This window comes from Corvus brachyrhynchos, unplaced genomic scaffold (genome assembly GCF_000691975.1).
Source record: "Corvus brachyrhynchos isolate BGI_N302 unplaced genomic scaffold, ASM69197v1 scaffold4, whole genome shotgun sequence".
NCBI classification, from domain to species: domain Eukaryota; kingdom Metazoa; phylum Chordata; class Aves; order Passeriformes; family Corvidae; genus Corvus; species Corvus brachyrhynchos.
Genome location: NW_008237878.1, coordinates 7,312,007 through 7,327,340, shown reverse-complemented (window position 1 = coordinate 7,327,340; position 15,334 = coordinate 7,312,007). Strand labels below are relative to the sequence as shown.

Below are 15,334 nucleotides of genomic sequence, written 5' to 3'. Positions count from 1 at the left end.
GAAATCTCCCAGTTGTTTCGCTAAACATCAGTATGCAGCTGTCATAAAAGTAGCATAGGCGCAGCTGCAGAAGAAAATCTGATGGTGATTGAGTCTGCTTAGGGACACCCTGGAAATCTTTCCATTGAACTGGGTGGAAGTTGAGGGTGTTCAGCACCTCTGTAATTTAACCCTTTGTGGAAATACATCCTGGGTCACGAGTTTCTCTTATAATCAGGAGCTGGCACTGGAGCCGAATGCTGAGTAGGACATTCATGCTTATCTGCATATCTGCCATCGAGCGCATATTTGTCATTCTCATTCTCAAAAGTCAATCAGCTGCGCCTCAAAAAAATGGTCACTACCCTGTCCTCTCCTGACCTTCCTAAGAGCAAGGAAGTCTGGAAAATGCTGTAAGTGTGCAAAGCTAAAAAAGGCAGCCACTGTTAGATGACTGGTTTTGCTATACACAAGCTGACACAGCCTCACATTGTTTTATCACCAATCAAGAGATCATCTTCATTTCAGAGACAGTGTCTCAGATTTTTGATTTCTTGCCATAGGTTTTGCTTCTCCATTCCTGATGCATCTAATTCTGTTTTCTTAACCTGATCTTCCAGCCAGTATTAGCCAGAAAAGATGTGGACACAACAAATGTTCCCCCTTGCAAACTCATAGCCTAAGGTCAAGGAATATGAATCATAAATGGAGGGCAGTGCCAATGCGTGGCCTCCTACAAAAGCAGATCCTCATGCAGAACAAGAATTTGATATTACAAATCATCCTTAAGCTGTGTTCATCATGTTGCACACAATCAGGTTAATGAGGTCAGAAATGTCTGTGTGCTTATACTGGGTCCATCAGAAGGAAGCTGCAATAAAAGCTCTCATCACTCCTAAATGCTCTTCATTAAGAGATTTTCATGTGAGTTGACTTTGTTCTTAAAGGAACAGTAAACAATTGTCTCAGAATTTTTCCTACCCAGTGGCCTACATCCTCTGATTTATTTGATGGAATTCCATCTTGTGGTACAGTAGCCTTAACTAAGAAGTAGTCTTTTTTCTGATTTACTGTTTGGAGCACAAAGTCTAACTATTCTTCCAGCCATTAGAAAGTCTATTCTGACAACTCATGGAATGGTGCTTTTTAGTCAAGATCCACTGCTTTTTGGTCCTTCCGGAGAACAAAGCTTAGAAACCAGTATAGAATATGGTAGCTTGTCAAAGAAGCAATTGTGCTTTTGGTTTTTTGGATTTCTTTGATCTGGATGAACGCAGCTACCACCAAGACAGTGGCATCTTGAATTCATTCTGTATTCTCCAAATCAGAAAGGATTGATGTGCCTTCAGTTTGCATTTGCTTTGAGGCAATTCCAGTAATCCAGCTGGTGTGGCATTTTAATATTAATATTTAGGCATTTTTGCCAATATGATTATGGCATAATTGAAGTTAGGCAAATCTGAAGAGCTATGCAGACTTTTTCTCTTCCTCAAACAAATTGTATTCTGTAGGTTCAGGTTATCTGCAGATGTATATCCATGCAGAAAGGCAAGGGTTGTAGGGACAAGCAGTATCCTCTATGAGACAGGTGAAGTAGTTGGAACATAAAATCTAAATTATTTGACAGAAAACCCTTCAGCTTTCAGTCTGTATACAGGGGATGGGCAAAACTCCATCCATTCTATGTAACAGCACCTTATGTGGGGGTGTGAGAACATTTCCAGGCTCCCACAAAGTGCAGTGTCCTTTTTCATTGTGAGGGATGGTACTTGCTGTGAAATGGCAAAGGGCAGCACAAGGAGTTCTGAGATGCAACAGCCTGACTGGGAACTGGATTGAGAACAGGGAGACTCATTTCACTGTTTGCTGGATTGTGAGGGAAAGCTAAAACAACCTGTCACCCTCATTGTCAACCCACATCAACCAAGTTGTGTTCTCTGGGGAGAACATCCATTTCTTATAAGTGGAGCCACTTATATCTCTAAGTCTTGGCTGAAATCTTACACATGAACAGGTTTAGCTAAGTGTAAAATCTCACCGTGACAGTGATGTGTGGACAACTGTAGAGCAAACATTTAAGTGTTCTTTTGCCTGGAGTTTGGAAATTACAATAACAAATTACTAAGTTTCATAGCATTTTAGGCAGCCATTTTTTTTTTTCACACTTGAGACTTGGAAAAAAAAAGCAATGGCTGCAACTCCACTAAGGTTTTTATCAAACAAGGTGAGAAGAAAAAATAATTTGATATCCGCTGCCTTGTGTGTTCAGAAAATGCAGAAAATGCAGAAACAATGCTAAAAAACCCCACTGCTCTCTCTCTGGCTGGTTTATAATGTTCCAAATGTTTCTGAAATGGTTCATTGCAAACCAGGTCAGAGTAGGACACCTGATGCCCTCCTCAAGTTCACTTGCCAGGGATGGGATTGCTGGACTTGTCTCAGTCAGTTCAAATTCCCTTCAGAGACAAATCCTTGAGCCCCTTAATTCTTCCTCCAGGGAAGCAGGGCCTGGCAGTGCTATCAGCTTGTTTACACTGCTGGTGTTAACTGCTTCCTCTCAACTTGCTTCTGCATTCTATCTGCTCTGCAGTTCGGGTTAAATGAAACGCTGAACAGACAGCCCTAGTCATAACAATCAGGCACTTACCTACACTAGTGACTAATCCCTCCTGGAATCCTTTCCAGATGGAAGTTGGAATAACCCAGCTGGAAGCTGGAATAACCCGAGCATCATGTAACTTTCAGAGGCCAGTCCTGACGACTGTTGGATAATTCACTGAAGTGCAAGACCCTGTCTTTGAATCTCAGCTATTGGGAATTCAACCTTGTGATGGGCTGAGCAGGTTTCTTTCCAATGACCCCACTGCCATACGAGATCAGAACTCTAAGAAGTCACTGAAGCCCCAGTGACCTCTTGAATTATTGATGTTGCCACTTAATGAGGGATGTGGGGGTGTGTGTGTGCACAGGGGATACTTCTTTGTTTATCAAAAGGTTTGGCATGAATACAGTAAAAGAGAAGCTTGAGAAAAGGCAGCGAAAAGTGTAGGTCCTTGGAACAGGATCACATACATCCCACCCAGAGCCTTGTCCCAGGCCTGGGCTGGTGCTTGGGTGCAAGTGGTCCCCCTGTGCCACAGCTGTTGCTCAGGAAGTCCATGTGGATGGAGAAAGGCAGCAGAGGCTTCAGTATCAGTGCAGAAGACCTTCCATAGGGTTGACTGTGGCTTCTCTCTGAACAACCTGGTGGCTTTTGAAGAGACAGAACTGCATCCAGCACAACCTGTCTTGGTCTGGCATTCACCGTGTGGAGTGTGTTTAGAAGAGTGATTAAATGTCTTTTAGCTACAAAGAGGGTCCACTCATCTTTGACAAAAGGCACTGCTGGGGACTTCTGTCCCTAAAGAGGTCACCACAGGATACAAAACAGAGAATGAACAGGTCTTCTGTGCAAGGCACACTTAACATGTTGCCATAGAAACCAGTTACTTAATTCAGGCATACACAATTCTTCCAGCCCCCAGTGAATTCCAGTAATGGGTTTATTATATCACACTTCACTGGTGTCATCTGTCACACAGACACTCACATAAATGAACCAGCCTTTGATTCAGAACTCCTTTCCACTAGCTAGACCCAGTAGGGGAAGGGTCTCCGTGTGGGCCTGGTGGTTACGAGCAGGTCAGTGTTCCACCCCACTTTGCATGCTAATGTCTTCCTTTCATGCAAACATCCTAGTCAATGGAGGAGAACATTTGTTTTCATTTCCTGATATTCCAGTTTATTAAAAACGTGCTCTTGATCTCTCAGATCCTTGAGTGCACGTGCTGTCAGGATGCACATTCAGACATTTCAGTCCCTTTCCCCCCACATGATGTTTGAACTGCAACTCACATTAATGTCTGATGCAATGTTAATTTCTATTTTTGTTTGGGCCAGAGTTTTGATTTTTATCAGCTGACCTGAAGGCTCATTTTAGGCTCCATGGCTATATAGTACAGTGTTTTTAAGTTAGAAGAGCAGAAGGATGGACAAGTGGGTAAAAAGGTCTCAGTTGATTCATAAGACTCCATGCCAGTATTCCCTGTAGATGCACTTACAGATGATGAACAGACCTTAAAAATGTGGTGTTGGTTTTAGTTTATGAACTAATGATGAGGATCCTAGGATTTCAGATAGATAGATGCTATCTACTAAATTACTCTGGATCTGAACAGGAGTAAGGGATTTAACATATGCTTGAGTAAAGGAAAATGGAAAAGATATTTTAGAGAGTAATCTTGCATTTCTATATGAGGTGTTCCCCAATGCCTTCTCTCTCCCATGTGTCATCTGAGATGGAATGGAGACATGTGACCATGTCAGAGGTGAAAAATAAGGAGCAATCGACCAGAGACAAGGGATATGCCTTAACATTATGTTCTGCTGTGACATTGTCACATCACTCATCCAAATGTCTTTTACTCCATTCTAGTCTCCTAAAATTTTCTCTTCTGACAATTTTTTACCTTGCTCTCAGAAAGAAACTCTTTCTGTGGTCTTGGAGACTGGAATGTGCTGACTGTGATGCATCTCAGTTTACAGATGTGTGTAGGTTACTGCAGCTCTACCACCTTCTCCTTTCACACCTGTATTCTCAGTTCTGGAAGCCAGTTGACCTGCAATCTTGTTTCATGATGTGTCCCAGCACGGGTTTTAAACCTAAGTGTTCCCAGTAAGCCATCTTTTTTTTTTTTTTTTTTAAATTCCTTTTGTGCCCTGTTAAAAAAGGAATTTGTGTCTGTTCTCAAAATCAAAAGGACCCAAGAATAACCTGTCTCGTGTGGTGAAAATAACTTCAAACCCCTCAGTAAGGAAAACTGGCATTTATGTCAGAACATTAATTAGCACTTAAGTTGGAACAGTTTTGATCATTTCAGAAGTGCTGTCAGCTTGTGATGTGAGCCCCTCAGCAATCCAAGGCTTAGCCAGAATCAGTAACTGGGTAGGTCAGAGTGGAGGTGAAAAAGCAGCAGAGAACACTGAAGAAAGTACTGGTGGGGATTCAGTCAGCTGCCTTCAGAGTGGCTTGAGTCAGTGCTTGAGGGCATGCCCTGGTGACATTTGTGGCATCTTCAAAATAAGGTGTAGAATTGCAGTTCTGAGGTGTGTGGGCAAAGCTCCCATCAGACCTGTGGTAACAGTAGCAGTGTCACTCAGGCAAATCTGATCAGGTATCACTTTAAATAGCTGCCCTCTGCCTTCCTTTATTTCAATTCACAAAAGAATCTGCTGTGTCATACTGCTGACCTGAAAAGCCTGGTGCTTCTGCACCCTTGCCATAGGGACATTTCATGGATTGATTAAGAGGTCTCTGTGAAGTCTGTCCAGAACTTGACAATCCTTTTGGGTTAATGTGCTGTGAAACAGTATTTGTCTTGTCCTCTGTTAAGTTGCCACAGATTCCTGTGGGCTGCTTTAAAGCTTCAGCATTTCTCCCATGGAGGAGGTGACCTCTGCATGTGTTCAATTCATGTTCATGAAAGTATTTGGGATCTGCAAGGGTAACTTGTAAATATAGGACTGTTCTTACTATTACTACTGTTTTCTGACATCTACTACCACGACATAGATTGATTAAGCACACACATACTCATTTCAGTGTAGCTGCTGCCCAAATTGACAGAATCACTTTGACACTTGTAATCACAAAGGCTTGAATTGGATGAATGTTTTATTATTTGATTTTCTGCCATCCACTTCTCAGATTTGTTGTAGCAGCAGCACATGGACTTAATGGTATTCCCCAAGGTTAAGTAAGCACAAAAGCCAACACAGTGCAGGGGGTACTCTACTAGAGAAGGAAGAGCTGTTTTGTATTTAAGGTCAAGGCATTTCCTTCAGACCCTGTATTTTGTCCTTCACTCAACCAGAATTGTCCTCTTTTACCACAAAACACTTCACCTTTCTGTGCTGCTCTTTTCCCATCTGTGAAATGGCAGCAGAACCCTTGTTTGTGTGCTGAAGATCATTAACTGGATCTTGCAAAGTACTTCCAGATTTTTGATTGGAAAAGCACACAAGAGTGGAAAAATACATTACTTGCCGAGGTTCTTGACGTGGCAAACTGTAACCTCTCTACAGAAGACATTTGGATGTATTTGACTTGCATTTGACTTTGACATGAAATGAATCATAACTGACCAGCAGAATTACTACTCCAGAAGTAAGACTGTTTAGTCGTTTCAGATTTCTAATATGCAGAGATGCTTCTTAGCCTGTTACACATAGATGAATTCAGTCTCTCCCTACTGCTGTGTCCCTGCCTCAGGTGTAGTACCTGAGTTTCTTCTCATGTGCATTCCAAAGTGCACTGCTAAAACACTGGGTTTTTGGAAGCCTATCTGGACCATTCACCTCACACCTAAGCTTAACTTTCAGCAAAGTGTTACTGCTGAATCTGCTGACCACTTCCAGACATGGAAACCAAAAAGATTGTGACTTCTCTGAGGAAGAGAGAAGGAAGTGCAAGGAAATGAAAAGACTCAAGCCTCTGTTGTGACTATAGGAATATCTTATAATCTTGCTTTGTGCCTTTGCCTTCTCTGTAAAATGATACTGATGATGTTTATGGTCTTTCCCATCTGAACTGTTTCAAGATTGATGAATGAAAAGAGTCTAATCAGTAGTTAATGTTCTTGTCAGAGGAATTTATCAGAGTAATTGTACGTTTATTTAAAAACCACTCTTTTGCATGTGTTTAATAACAAATCAGGATATTCATACCAAAGGAGGGCTTTTCCCACTGTTGAATAGTGAAGCCTGGCTGCTCGCTTCCTGATTCCAAGCAGTTTCGTTTCTGAAGCCTATGGCTTGATACAATCAGCCATAGTCACCACCAGCAAGAAAAGTGAAAGCAAGAAAACATTGAACTTAGAGGAATGATGTATTTAAGAGTCAGCCAATAATCTAAGACCTGCTATATGGAGAAGAAAAAGAAAGGTCATGCAGTTCATGTCATCCTAAAGTGAAAATGGTTTGGATAAATCAGACTCTACAGATGTGTATTTCCCTACATCTACTTTGTTAGAATTCTAGTTTAGCTTTGGGCATCTGCAGTGTAAAATTAGTGATGTTAATATTATCCTGTGAGCTCTCATAAAAGAAATTTGTTAAAACATTTCTATCATTGATATATAATTTCTCTTCTTCCCCTTTATTTGCTTAACACAAAGCCTTTAAGGATGGGCTACCTTTCTTAATTTATATGCACAGTATCTCTTTGAGAATACACTCTCTGGTTTCTGGCAGTCTTGAGCAGTTTGACATTAAACTTAGTCCAAACCTCAATTATTGCTTACCTCTCCTCTGGTGCAGGGCACTGCATCTGAATACCTGGAAGTGCACATGGAGCCTTCCTCAATGACATCATCCTGGAGCCCAAAAGTAGCTGTGCAGTTGACAGAGAAATACTTGTAGGGCCTCCAAGTCTGCCCATAATCCTGGGATCTTTCCAACACCATCGCAGCCGGGCGAGGTGACTTGAACACAGCAATGACGTGGGTCAGGTAGAATTCTGTTTCAAAGTCCAGTTGGATTTCTTCCCTGTGTACCCCTTGGGCAGACTGCCACCAGGAGATGGGGTTTGCAAAGAAATCATCTGTCATGTCAGCAGGGAGGTGAGAGTTATCGGGCTGGTTGGCGTTGCATTTGGTGCAGCGGGGCTGCCCACAGCTGGGGGAGAAGTGGTGGAGGAGGTTCTGGTCTGGGTAGAAGCAGTACAGCTCTGTGCTGTTCTGACCACACGTGGTGGTGGTCACTGGTGTCCTTCCTGTGGCCAGGTTTCCCACGGGAGGGTTGCAGGCATGGCCATTGCAGCGGAAGGCTCGTGGCCTTGGGCGATCTGAAGGACAGGGAAAAGAAACACAGCAAGTAGAACTTCTCAAGTTGTTCTCAGGGTGTAACGCAGGTGACAGCACAAATGCTTGGAGCCCTCCTCTGGGGACTGACAACCAAGAGAACACATTTGAAGGAGAGCTGCTTCATCTTTTCACACCAAATTCTGGGGTAGTGTCTCAATAAATCTAGTCCTTGTGTTTGGTGCCTAACTCAGAAACTGATCTTTAGAAAAACTCATGCTTATGGTGCTTAACTTTGATTGCTGTTGAAAATGCAGTTGTGCCCGTCTATTGAATTTTTTGGTTAACCAGAGAAATCTTGTGGTTTTTATTTTCACTCTAGTAAAGTTCCATATTGAAGGACTGAATCTATTCAATTTCTTTATTTTCACAGTTATCAGAGAACAAAGTCAAACTGGACTGGATGCTCTACATACATTAAGAAAAGAGATGATTCCTGCCCAACAGGTTACAGACACTAATTACATGTATGAACACATAAAGAAAGCCTGTATTTCTATAGCTGAGTGTTGAGTTTATACTGCTTCTAATAAGATCAGGTGGAGTTATTAATTTGTAGGAGCTGAAAATCAAGTTTCTCTTTTGTTTAAATACCTTGATATGGAGGTAGGTGATTAAATTCTGTTTGCCGAGTTTGCAAATACTGAAAAATTTTTGGTATCTACAGTGTATATATTTACTTATTTCCAAATTAAGAAAAGGTAGGGATAACTACGAAGTCCTAATGTTCTTTGAAAATCAGTAGTGTCTTGTGAACTGGAATTAAAGGTCATTCCAAAACCTTATTACTGCGCTGGAGAAAACTGCATTTTTAATGACATGCAATGTCCTCTTTGCAATTTAACACTCTAGAAGGAGTTAAAAACTGACCTTGCAAGGTCATAAATCTAATCCAAGAGGTCACAAGTCAGATGACTGGATTTGGGTCCTACAGGAAATGACCCTTCCAATGAAACATAGGGTGACCGTAAACCCTGGGTAATCTAGGAGCAGTTCAAAGGTCAGCCATAACTTCAACATTCTAGGACAATTTTTAAAATCCCTACTCCATTTATATTCAGCCTTTGCTCAGGTAAAATTAGTTTAAAAATGAAGTTAAGTCAAAGAAAGGGGTCTCCAAATCAGCCTTATAAAAGTACTCAGATTATAAATGTTGTTGAATGAAATGGACATCCCTCCTTCCAAAAGGAAAGTTTAAAGTGAAAAAATGTGTCCAGCTTGCACGGTTTTGCTTCTGAGTTGGTTCTGTCCTTAGTTCCTCAGTGACATCTCTGCATAGGCCAGGAAAGAAAGGTCAGACATGAACATTGTTTTGGAAAACACCTCATGCATTTTGCATTCCAGGGGTAGGATGCAAAATAGTTATTGCATGTCCACTGAATCCCATTGACCAATGGTTTGTGCCATTTTAGCTTATGTACAGGGTAAGGTAGTCTAAAACTTCAGAAAGCAAGGAAGCAGATCATCCACAAATGCTCTTGTCTGCTCCTAGAAACAGGTGGAAGCCACCTTCAAGGTGATTTGAAGTGTGTTGGCTGGCGATTTTCTTTTAGTACCGCAGTGAAGTCAGTTCCAGGAGCCTGGCAGAGCTCAGAGGGCAGCAGTGCCTGGACTACAAGTGCACCCAACAGCCCTGGCCTCACATCAAAGGAATGGAAGTGCCCCTCCCCGGTCCCACCACCACTCCCTGTGCCAGCACAGACATGAGGAGCTGCAGAACCATCTGGAGAGGAATGAAGGTGGGGATTTTTGGCTCTGTTGGTTCCATTCTGTGCTCCCCACCTTCAGCCGAGCAGGTGATTCTTAGCACCACCAGAAGTAAGCAAACATATAATAAGCTACAAGTGCACACCTCAAGAATGTCTTTTCAAGTGGCATTTAGGTTCATGCCCAAACTGCTTGGTAAAAACTCCTGGAAATAAGGCAGGCAATTTCTCTGTCTAAAGTAGATTCGGTATTAACTGATTTTGCTCAGTGCTGCACAAATGTGTCATCTTTGCCTCCAGAGAATTTCAGTGAGACTGGTCTTACAACTGAGCTTTGAACAAGCATTAGTTCTGACTAAGAGTCAGGTTACTTAGTTTTGATTATTAATGGATCCATGTTACAAATGCTATTGGATTATGGATGATTATGTATAAATATACCATGTAATTAAAAGAAAGTCCATCTCTATTGATGGATTATGCCAATAAAGCTTTCACAAAAGAAATGGGATGCTGGAGTTCTAAATCAAAGAAGTTGTATAAGGAGGAGCTTTGCAGACAAGAATGTGAGAAAGCAGAAAAGGAAACATTTTTTAAAGGGAATGGCTGCTTTTTGTATTTCCCATAAATGGGCTATTAGCTTTGTATTGAACTTTTAGCTGGTTTTTTTCCTGAACCTTGAAAAGAAAGATGTTTGTTCTCCTGGACAGCAGTCACAAGAAGGTTTGTCTGCTTTGCCTGCTAATGCAGCAACATCAATAAACAGTTCCTGTCTGAACTGCTGTGTCATTAGGAAAATGGGAGAAGAACAAAGTGCAAATTAACAGAAGGGAGTTTGAGAGAAGAGAGATTGGAAAACAAAATGTGCAGTCGATTAAAAGGTTTGTATTTAAAGAAATCAATTGGCAGAACATTGCTTGGCCACAAGGATAGTGCAGCCTGTCCATCAGTCACTGGTTCTGTGGAAACAACAAGAAATGTTGAGTCTGGACAGCAAGGGGAGACTGCTGCAGGAGAGAAACAGCAGCCAGGCGAACACACAACTTACCCCAACTGCCAGGAGGACTCACTGAATAATTCATAGAGAATTAAACAGTTTGATTACGCATGGGCACTGCATGTTATTATGAAGTTGATTAGCTTTTACTCCATGGAGGGTGGCTTGGCTCCATAAATGGTATGATTAATTTATTTGTTTGTTTTCTGGTCCCTCAGAGCTGTGCCACAAAGTGGCAGGTCAATGGCACATGGTGTTATAACAATGGTGTTATCTGATGGTTAGGGAATCACACCATTCAAGGGAGGTCATACTATTGATATTCTTGGGACACCATTTCAAATGGAGAGCTCTTACTTCACAATCTTGTAGTGCACTAAAACATTGTAGACATTAACTAAAAACAGGTTCCATTTTTTTTCCATTTTTTCTTCCACCCTCCATTGGATACTCAACAGAAGAAAGGTCATATGGCAACTCATCCAAAGCCTGCTGATGTAACTGGAAAGATGCCTAATATTTTCTGAATGATTTGAATTGGAATTTTTATTTCTTTTCCATATGCAGATTTATGATTTTGTGTGTTCAAATATCCTGCAGTGAGTCAGGACAGTAAATTTCATGTATCTCAGAAAGAGCAAAACCTTTGAGCATCTTCTGCTGTGTGTTTAATGGAGGAGTTTCACCATATATGTCCAACCTGGATTTCACTTATTATATATCTATTTAACTTTTTTCTTAATAACCAAAACCTTGTGTTATTCTAAACTAAGCACCCTGGGGACTTAAGTTGCTCAAGTTTTTCTTAGTCAGACCTAGAAATTTTACCCTTTAACTCTGGTTTTAACAGCTGCACAACACTTTGGTTTTTCTGGGGCCAACATGCTGTAAGTCTGGCAGGTCTTTATCCCCTTATGAGAAGCCTGGTGTATTTCTGCACTAAAATAGTCCTGATAACTGGAGCTAATGAGCCAGCCACCAAAATACCTCAGAGGTGAAATTCAGAATTCAGTGCTGTGAAACCAAGCTGCCTCTACAGCTTGAGGCATGGACAGAAGAATAAGATCCCAAGCTGGGGCTCCCTTCCATCATGTCCAGTTGCAGTCTGCCTGTTCACATCCCTCTTGGAGCAGCAGTGGGCTCCAACACCTTCATTTGGAGATGAGCTGAGTAACCTCAGACCAGATGAAACGAAGCCCTGCTAATAGTCAGGTCTTGCAACTGATTTTAAGCTTGCTGGTAGAAATGGCCATTTTTGACCACATCACACCTTCTTTTTCAGGGCTCTCACTGGCATGAGAGCTGGCCCAGGTGCTGCTTGCATGGGGAGGTCTGGGGCTGAAGCAAGAGCCCAAGCTGTTGACAGTTTCACTAAGCGTCCCTCATGCAGGAGTTTTCAGATCACTGCAGAGTTTATTTGAGGGGAATAATGCCCTCCACCTGCGTCAGACAAGGGGAAGAAGAATTGTCCAAGTGTCACATCTTACAGTATAAACCCAAGCTGACTGCTCCAGCCTAATAAGTAAGGTGTTTGTTTGGTTTTTTGTTTGAGTTTTTTTACCCCATTATGTTTAAAGATCTAAGGAGTCAATCTTGACAACACAGACTGTCTTCTCTGCACAGAGATGGCAGGAGGCAAATGTTGCACTCCCCACAAATATGATGTGCCTTGTATTCCTCATAGGCTAATGAAGTATGCTGAAAACATACTTCTCTGTATGTGTCTCAGCTCTAAATAAAGAATCAAAAATTAACAGGTAACCCCTGTGCTTTCACAGGCTAATAGTTTGTGCAATCTTTTATTCAAGCACCAAATATTTATTTAAAGGGACATTGAATCCTTAGCAGCATCACCTTCAATATCCAATTATTTTGCTGCTATTCACTGTGTCCTACACTAGTATTCTGAGTGAGTTTAGCTCCAAACAGAACACACTCCCTCCCTGCAAATTCACTTTCCAAGCAGCCAGCTGGGAGCTTTGTTTCCTTGAAGATTAATTTTCACTTAGTGAATTGGATGCAGAGCAAATTTAGGCTGGTCTGTAACAGGCTGCCTTCTGCAACAGTGTCAGCAACTTTCCAAGAGATCTCTGTGACCTTTCTGTGCTGCGTGTAGACATATGTATCCTATAGGGAGCCTATATCCTAGCCTGGGGAATTGGTGAATGCCCAGAATAAGACACTAAGAGAATTAAGGCACATGCACTCCCTCCCCTCATCCCCTGTCACTTTGTGACAGACAGCCTTTTCCCCCAATGAGTTACTGGCTAATATGACAGGATGGTAAATTTGTGAGCTGTTTTCAGTTTTTAAGAAAATAACTCTTGCAGTTATGGAAATCTGCTGTCTGTTATCAGAGGGATTCTAGCTAGGGAATAATCTGAGCTCAATCCACTTGATCTGCCTCTGCCTTCACTGGAACTTGCAGGATAGCTGAGCCCTTCAATCACTTTCAAATCACTGCGTGAAGAGTGTTGTTCCTGTCCTAATGCTCTGAGCACACAGGTGAAATTTAAACCACTGATATACTTTCCTGTACAGGAAGAGAGATTCCAAGACAGTGTCTCAAAGGAAAAGTCACCAAGGGTGTACTATTGTTTCATCAATAATTATTTTTATTTTTATGACCTGATTCTTTTAATTCATCCTCTTTAAATTTAAAGAGTTATTAAACCACAACAGAAAGAAAAAAAATGTAATGTTTTGCTTCCTTTCCTTTAAGGAATTTGTCTTCATCATAATCCAGGTATTTTCAGAACCCCATGTAAATGTCATTACAGCTGTATTATTTCTATATATGTTGAGTTGTACACCCACATATATACGCACAACTAATCAGCTCCTCTTTCTGTTTTAATCCATTTTTCTTTAATGCTAATTTAATCCTGTCCTCTGCATGTTAACTATTGAGTTAAGATTTCCTAAACAGTGTCTCTGATTTTTAATGATGCAATATTAAGTTAACAGAGAATAATTCCGATTCCTACACTGATGCTTTCCAAGGATGTTGTCATTTCACTCTTGTCCTGCCTGGGAAGGCAGTGTTTCAACCTCAAAACAAACATCCAGAATATCTCACTACATCTACTTCTTTCTTTCTCTCTTACTTTTCTTTTGTTTGCAAAAATGACATACTCCTTTCTTTTAAGGATGTATGAACCTGTACATCCTATGCTAAGTCTTTGGAAGGAGACTGAGCTATAAAGCTGGGTATTGCAGGGAATGAGAAGCATTGGTATATATTGACTAATATAGATTCCTTGTAAAAATCAATCTAAAATAAATATGTTGACACAATTTTTTTTCCACAAACAAACCTGATTTCTATCCCCTTTCCCCTTGTTAAATTTAGGATAAATTGTTTCAGAATAGCAATATTGATTTATTTTGCTTACCTGCTTCCCCATGTCCAGAAATAAAATATTCGAAGAACACAATCAGCATGATGCCTTTATGCTGCATGGCTGTCAGTAAAATATTTGTCCTCAGTGAAGCAAAAAAGACCTGCAGTAATCTACAGGTTTGGTGCTTGCATGGCTTTTCTGTATTTTCTTTCTTTCTTTCTGCTCACCTTCCTCTCAGTGTAGGAGGTCAAGGATGCTGTCTCATTCTTCTTATTCTCGTTTAGGTTCAGAGGTGGTTTGGTTTTTTTCAGTGCTCAGATGCCTTCTGGGTGTCACCCATACATTGCTTCCAATAAATAAATAAATAACGAGGGGTTTCTGTGCCTTTACCCCTCTCCATGCAGCGGGCAGGGGACGTTCACATCTCTGACGCAGCCCCTCGGATGCACCATCGGGGGCTGATGCGAGGCGGGGAGCTCTGCTCGGTCCGGTCCTTGGCGCTTGTTTGGATGCTATTTCGAAACTTTCATTTCTGCTCCTTGCTTTTGGTGGAGCTTCGGCTCTGCTGTGCCCGGGTTCGCCCTGGCAGCCTTCTCCACCCCGTCGCACCTCCCGCAGCCTCCTGCTCCCCGCGGTGGTGAGGGGGTCCTGGCAGCCTGAACCCTGCTTTGTTAGGAGGTGCCCCCCAGTACCTTCTCTCCCTTTGCTCCCTGCAGCATGGGGTCATAAGAAGAACAGAGCTGGCTTTGGTCCCTGAGAGATGATGAGAAGCAAGTGCTTTCTTGGCTCTTCTCTCTTTTTATTTTGGTTTGTTTTATTTTATTTAATTTCCCTCCTCCCTCCGCTGTCACGGAAGCCGCTTCTCCCCCACCTCCAAGGGATTTGCTTCACACAGCGAGCGCCAGGGGAGCGGAAAACAAACCCAGCGCCAGCTCTCCGGGGCCGGTGCCCGGGCAATCCCCGGTGTGTGCTGCCGGACCGGCTCCCGCCGCGGCACGGGGCGGGTGGAGGCGTCGTGCCCAGCGACCAGAGCAGAGCGGGGAAAGGGAGAGGGGGCTGGAGAACCCTTCCTCCCTCCTGCTACAGCAGGGCTCAGGGCGGGGGGTCCTGCCCTCCCGAGGGTGGGTTAGTTATCTGCAAGTTTTGTCTCTGCTCCCTTCAGCCTCTAGCACATCTCTCCGTCCTAACCGGCCACTTCTCCTCAGTTCGCCTCCTCTCTGGTCCCGTTTGGCTGCAAAGGGGATTATTAAAACATGTGATCTTTTCCCTGGATTTTATATGTGCCTTTTTTTTTTTTAAATCTTTTTTTCTGCCTTTATTTATTTATTTTTTTTTTAAGGTCGGTTCCGCACCTCCTCTCGGCTGGGCTGGTCCTGGCTGGGCTCAGCTGCGCGCGTTGTTTTCCAGCCG

At 42.3% G+C, this 15,334-nt stretch overlaps 1 protein-coding gene across 1 annotated transcript in view; it reads right to left on the bottom strand.

Annotated features, from left to right (window-relative positions):
- LOC103614323 (netrin-4-like) overlaps positions 1–15,323 on the bottom strand; it is a 47,968-nt gene extending 32,645 nt beyond the window's left edge. Inside the window, exons 1-3 of the mRNA XM_017732535.1 lie at positions 15,277–15,323; positions 13,976–15,155; positions 7,320–7,861 (exon numbers count right to left, since the gene is read on the bottom strand). Coding sequence (XP_017588024.1) covers positions 7,320–7,861; positions 13,976–14,042 — 609 coding nt within the window. The 5' untranslated portion in view covers positions 14,043–15,155; positions 15,277–15,323. The remainder of the gene's footprint in view (positions 1–7,319; positions 7,862–13,975; positions 15,156–15,276) is intronic.
- Between the last annotated feature and the right edge of the window lie 11 nt (positions 15,324–15,334).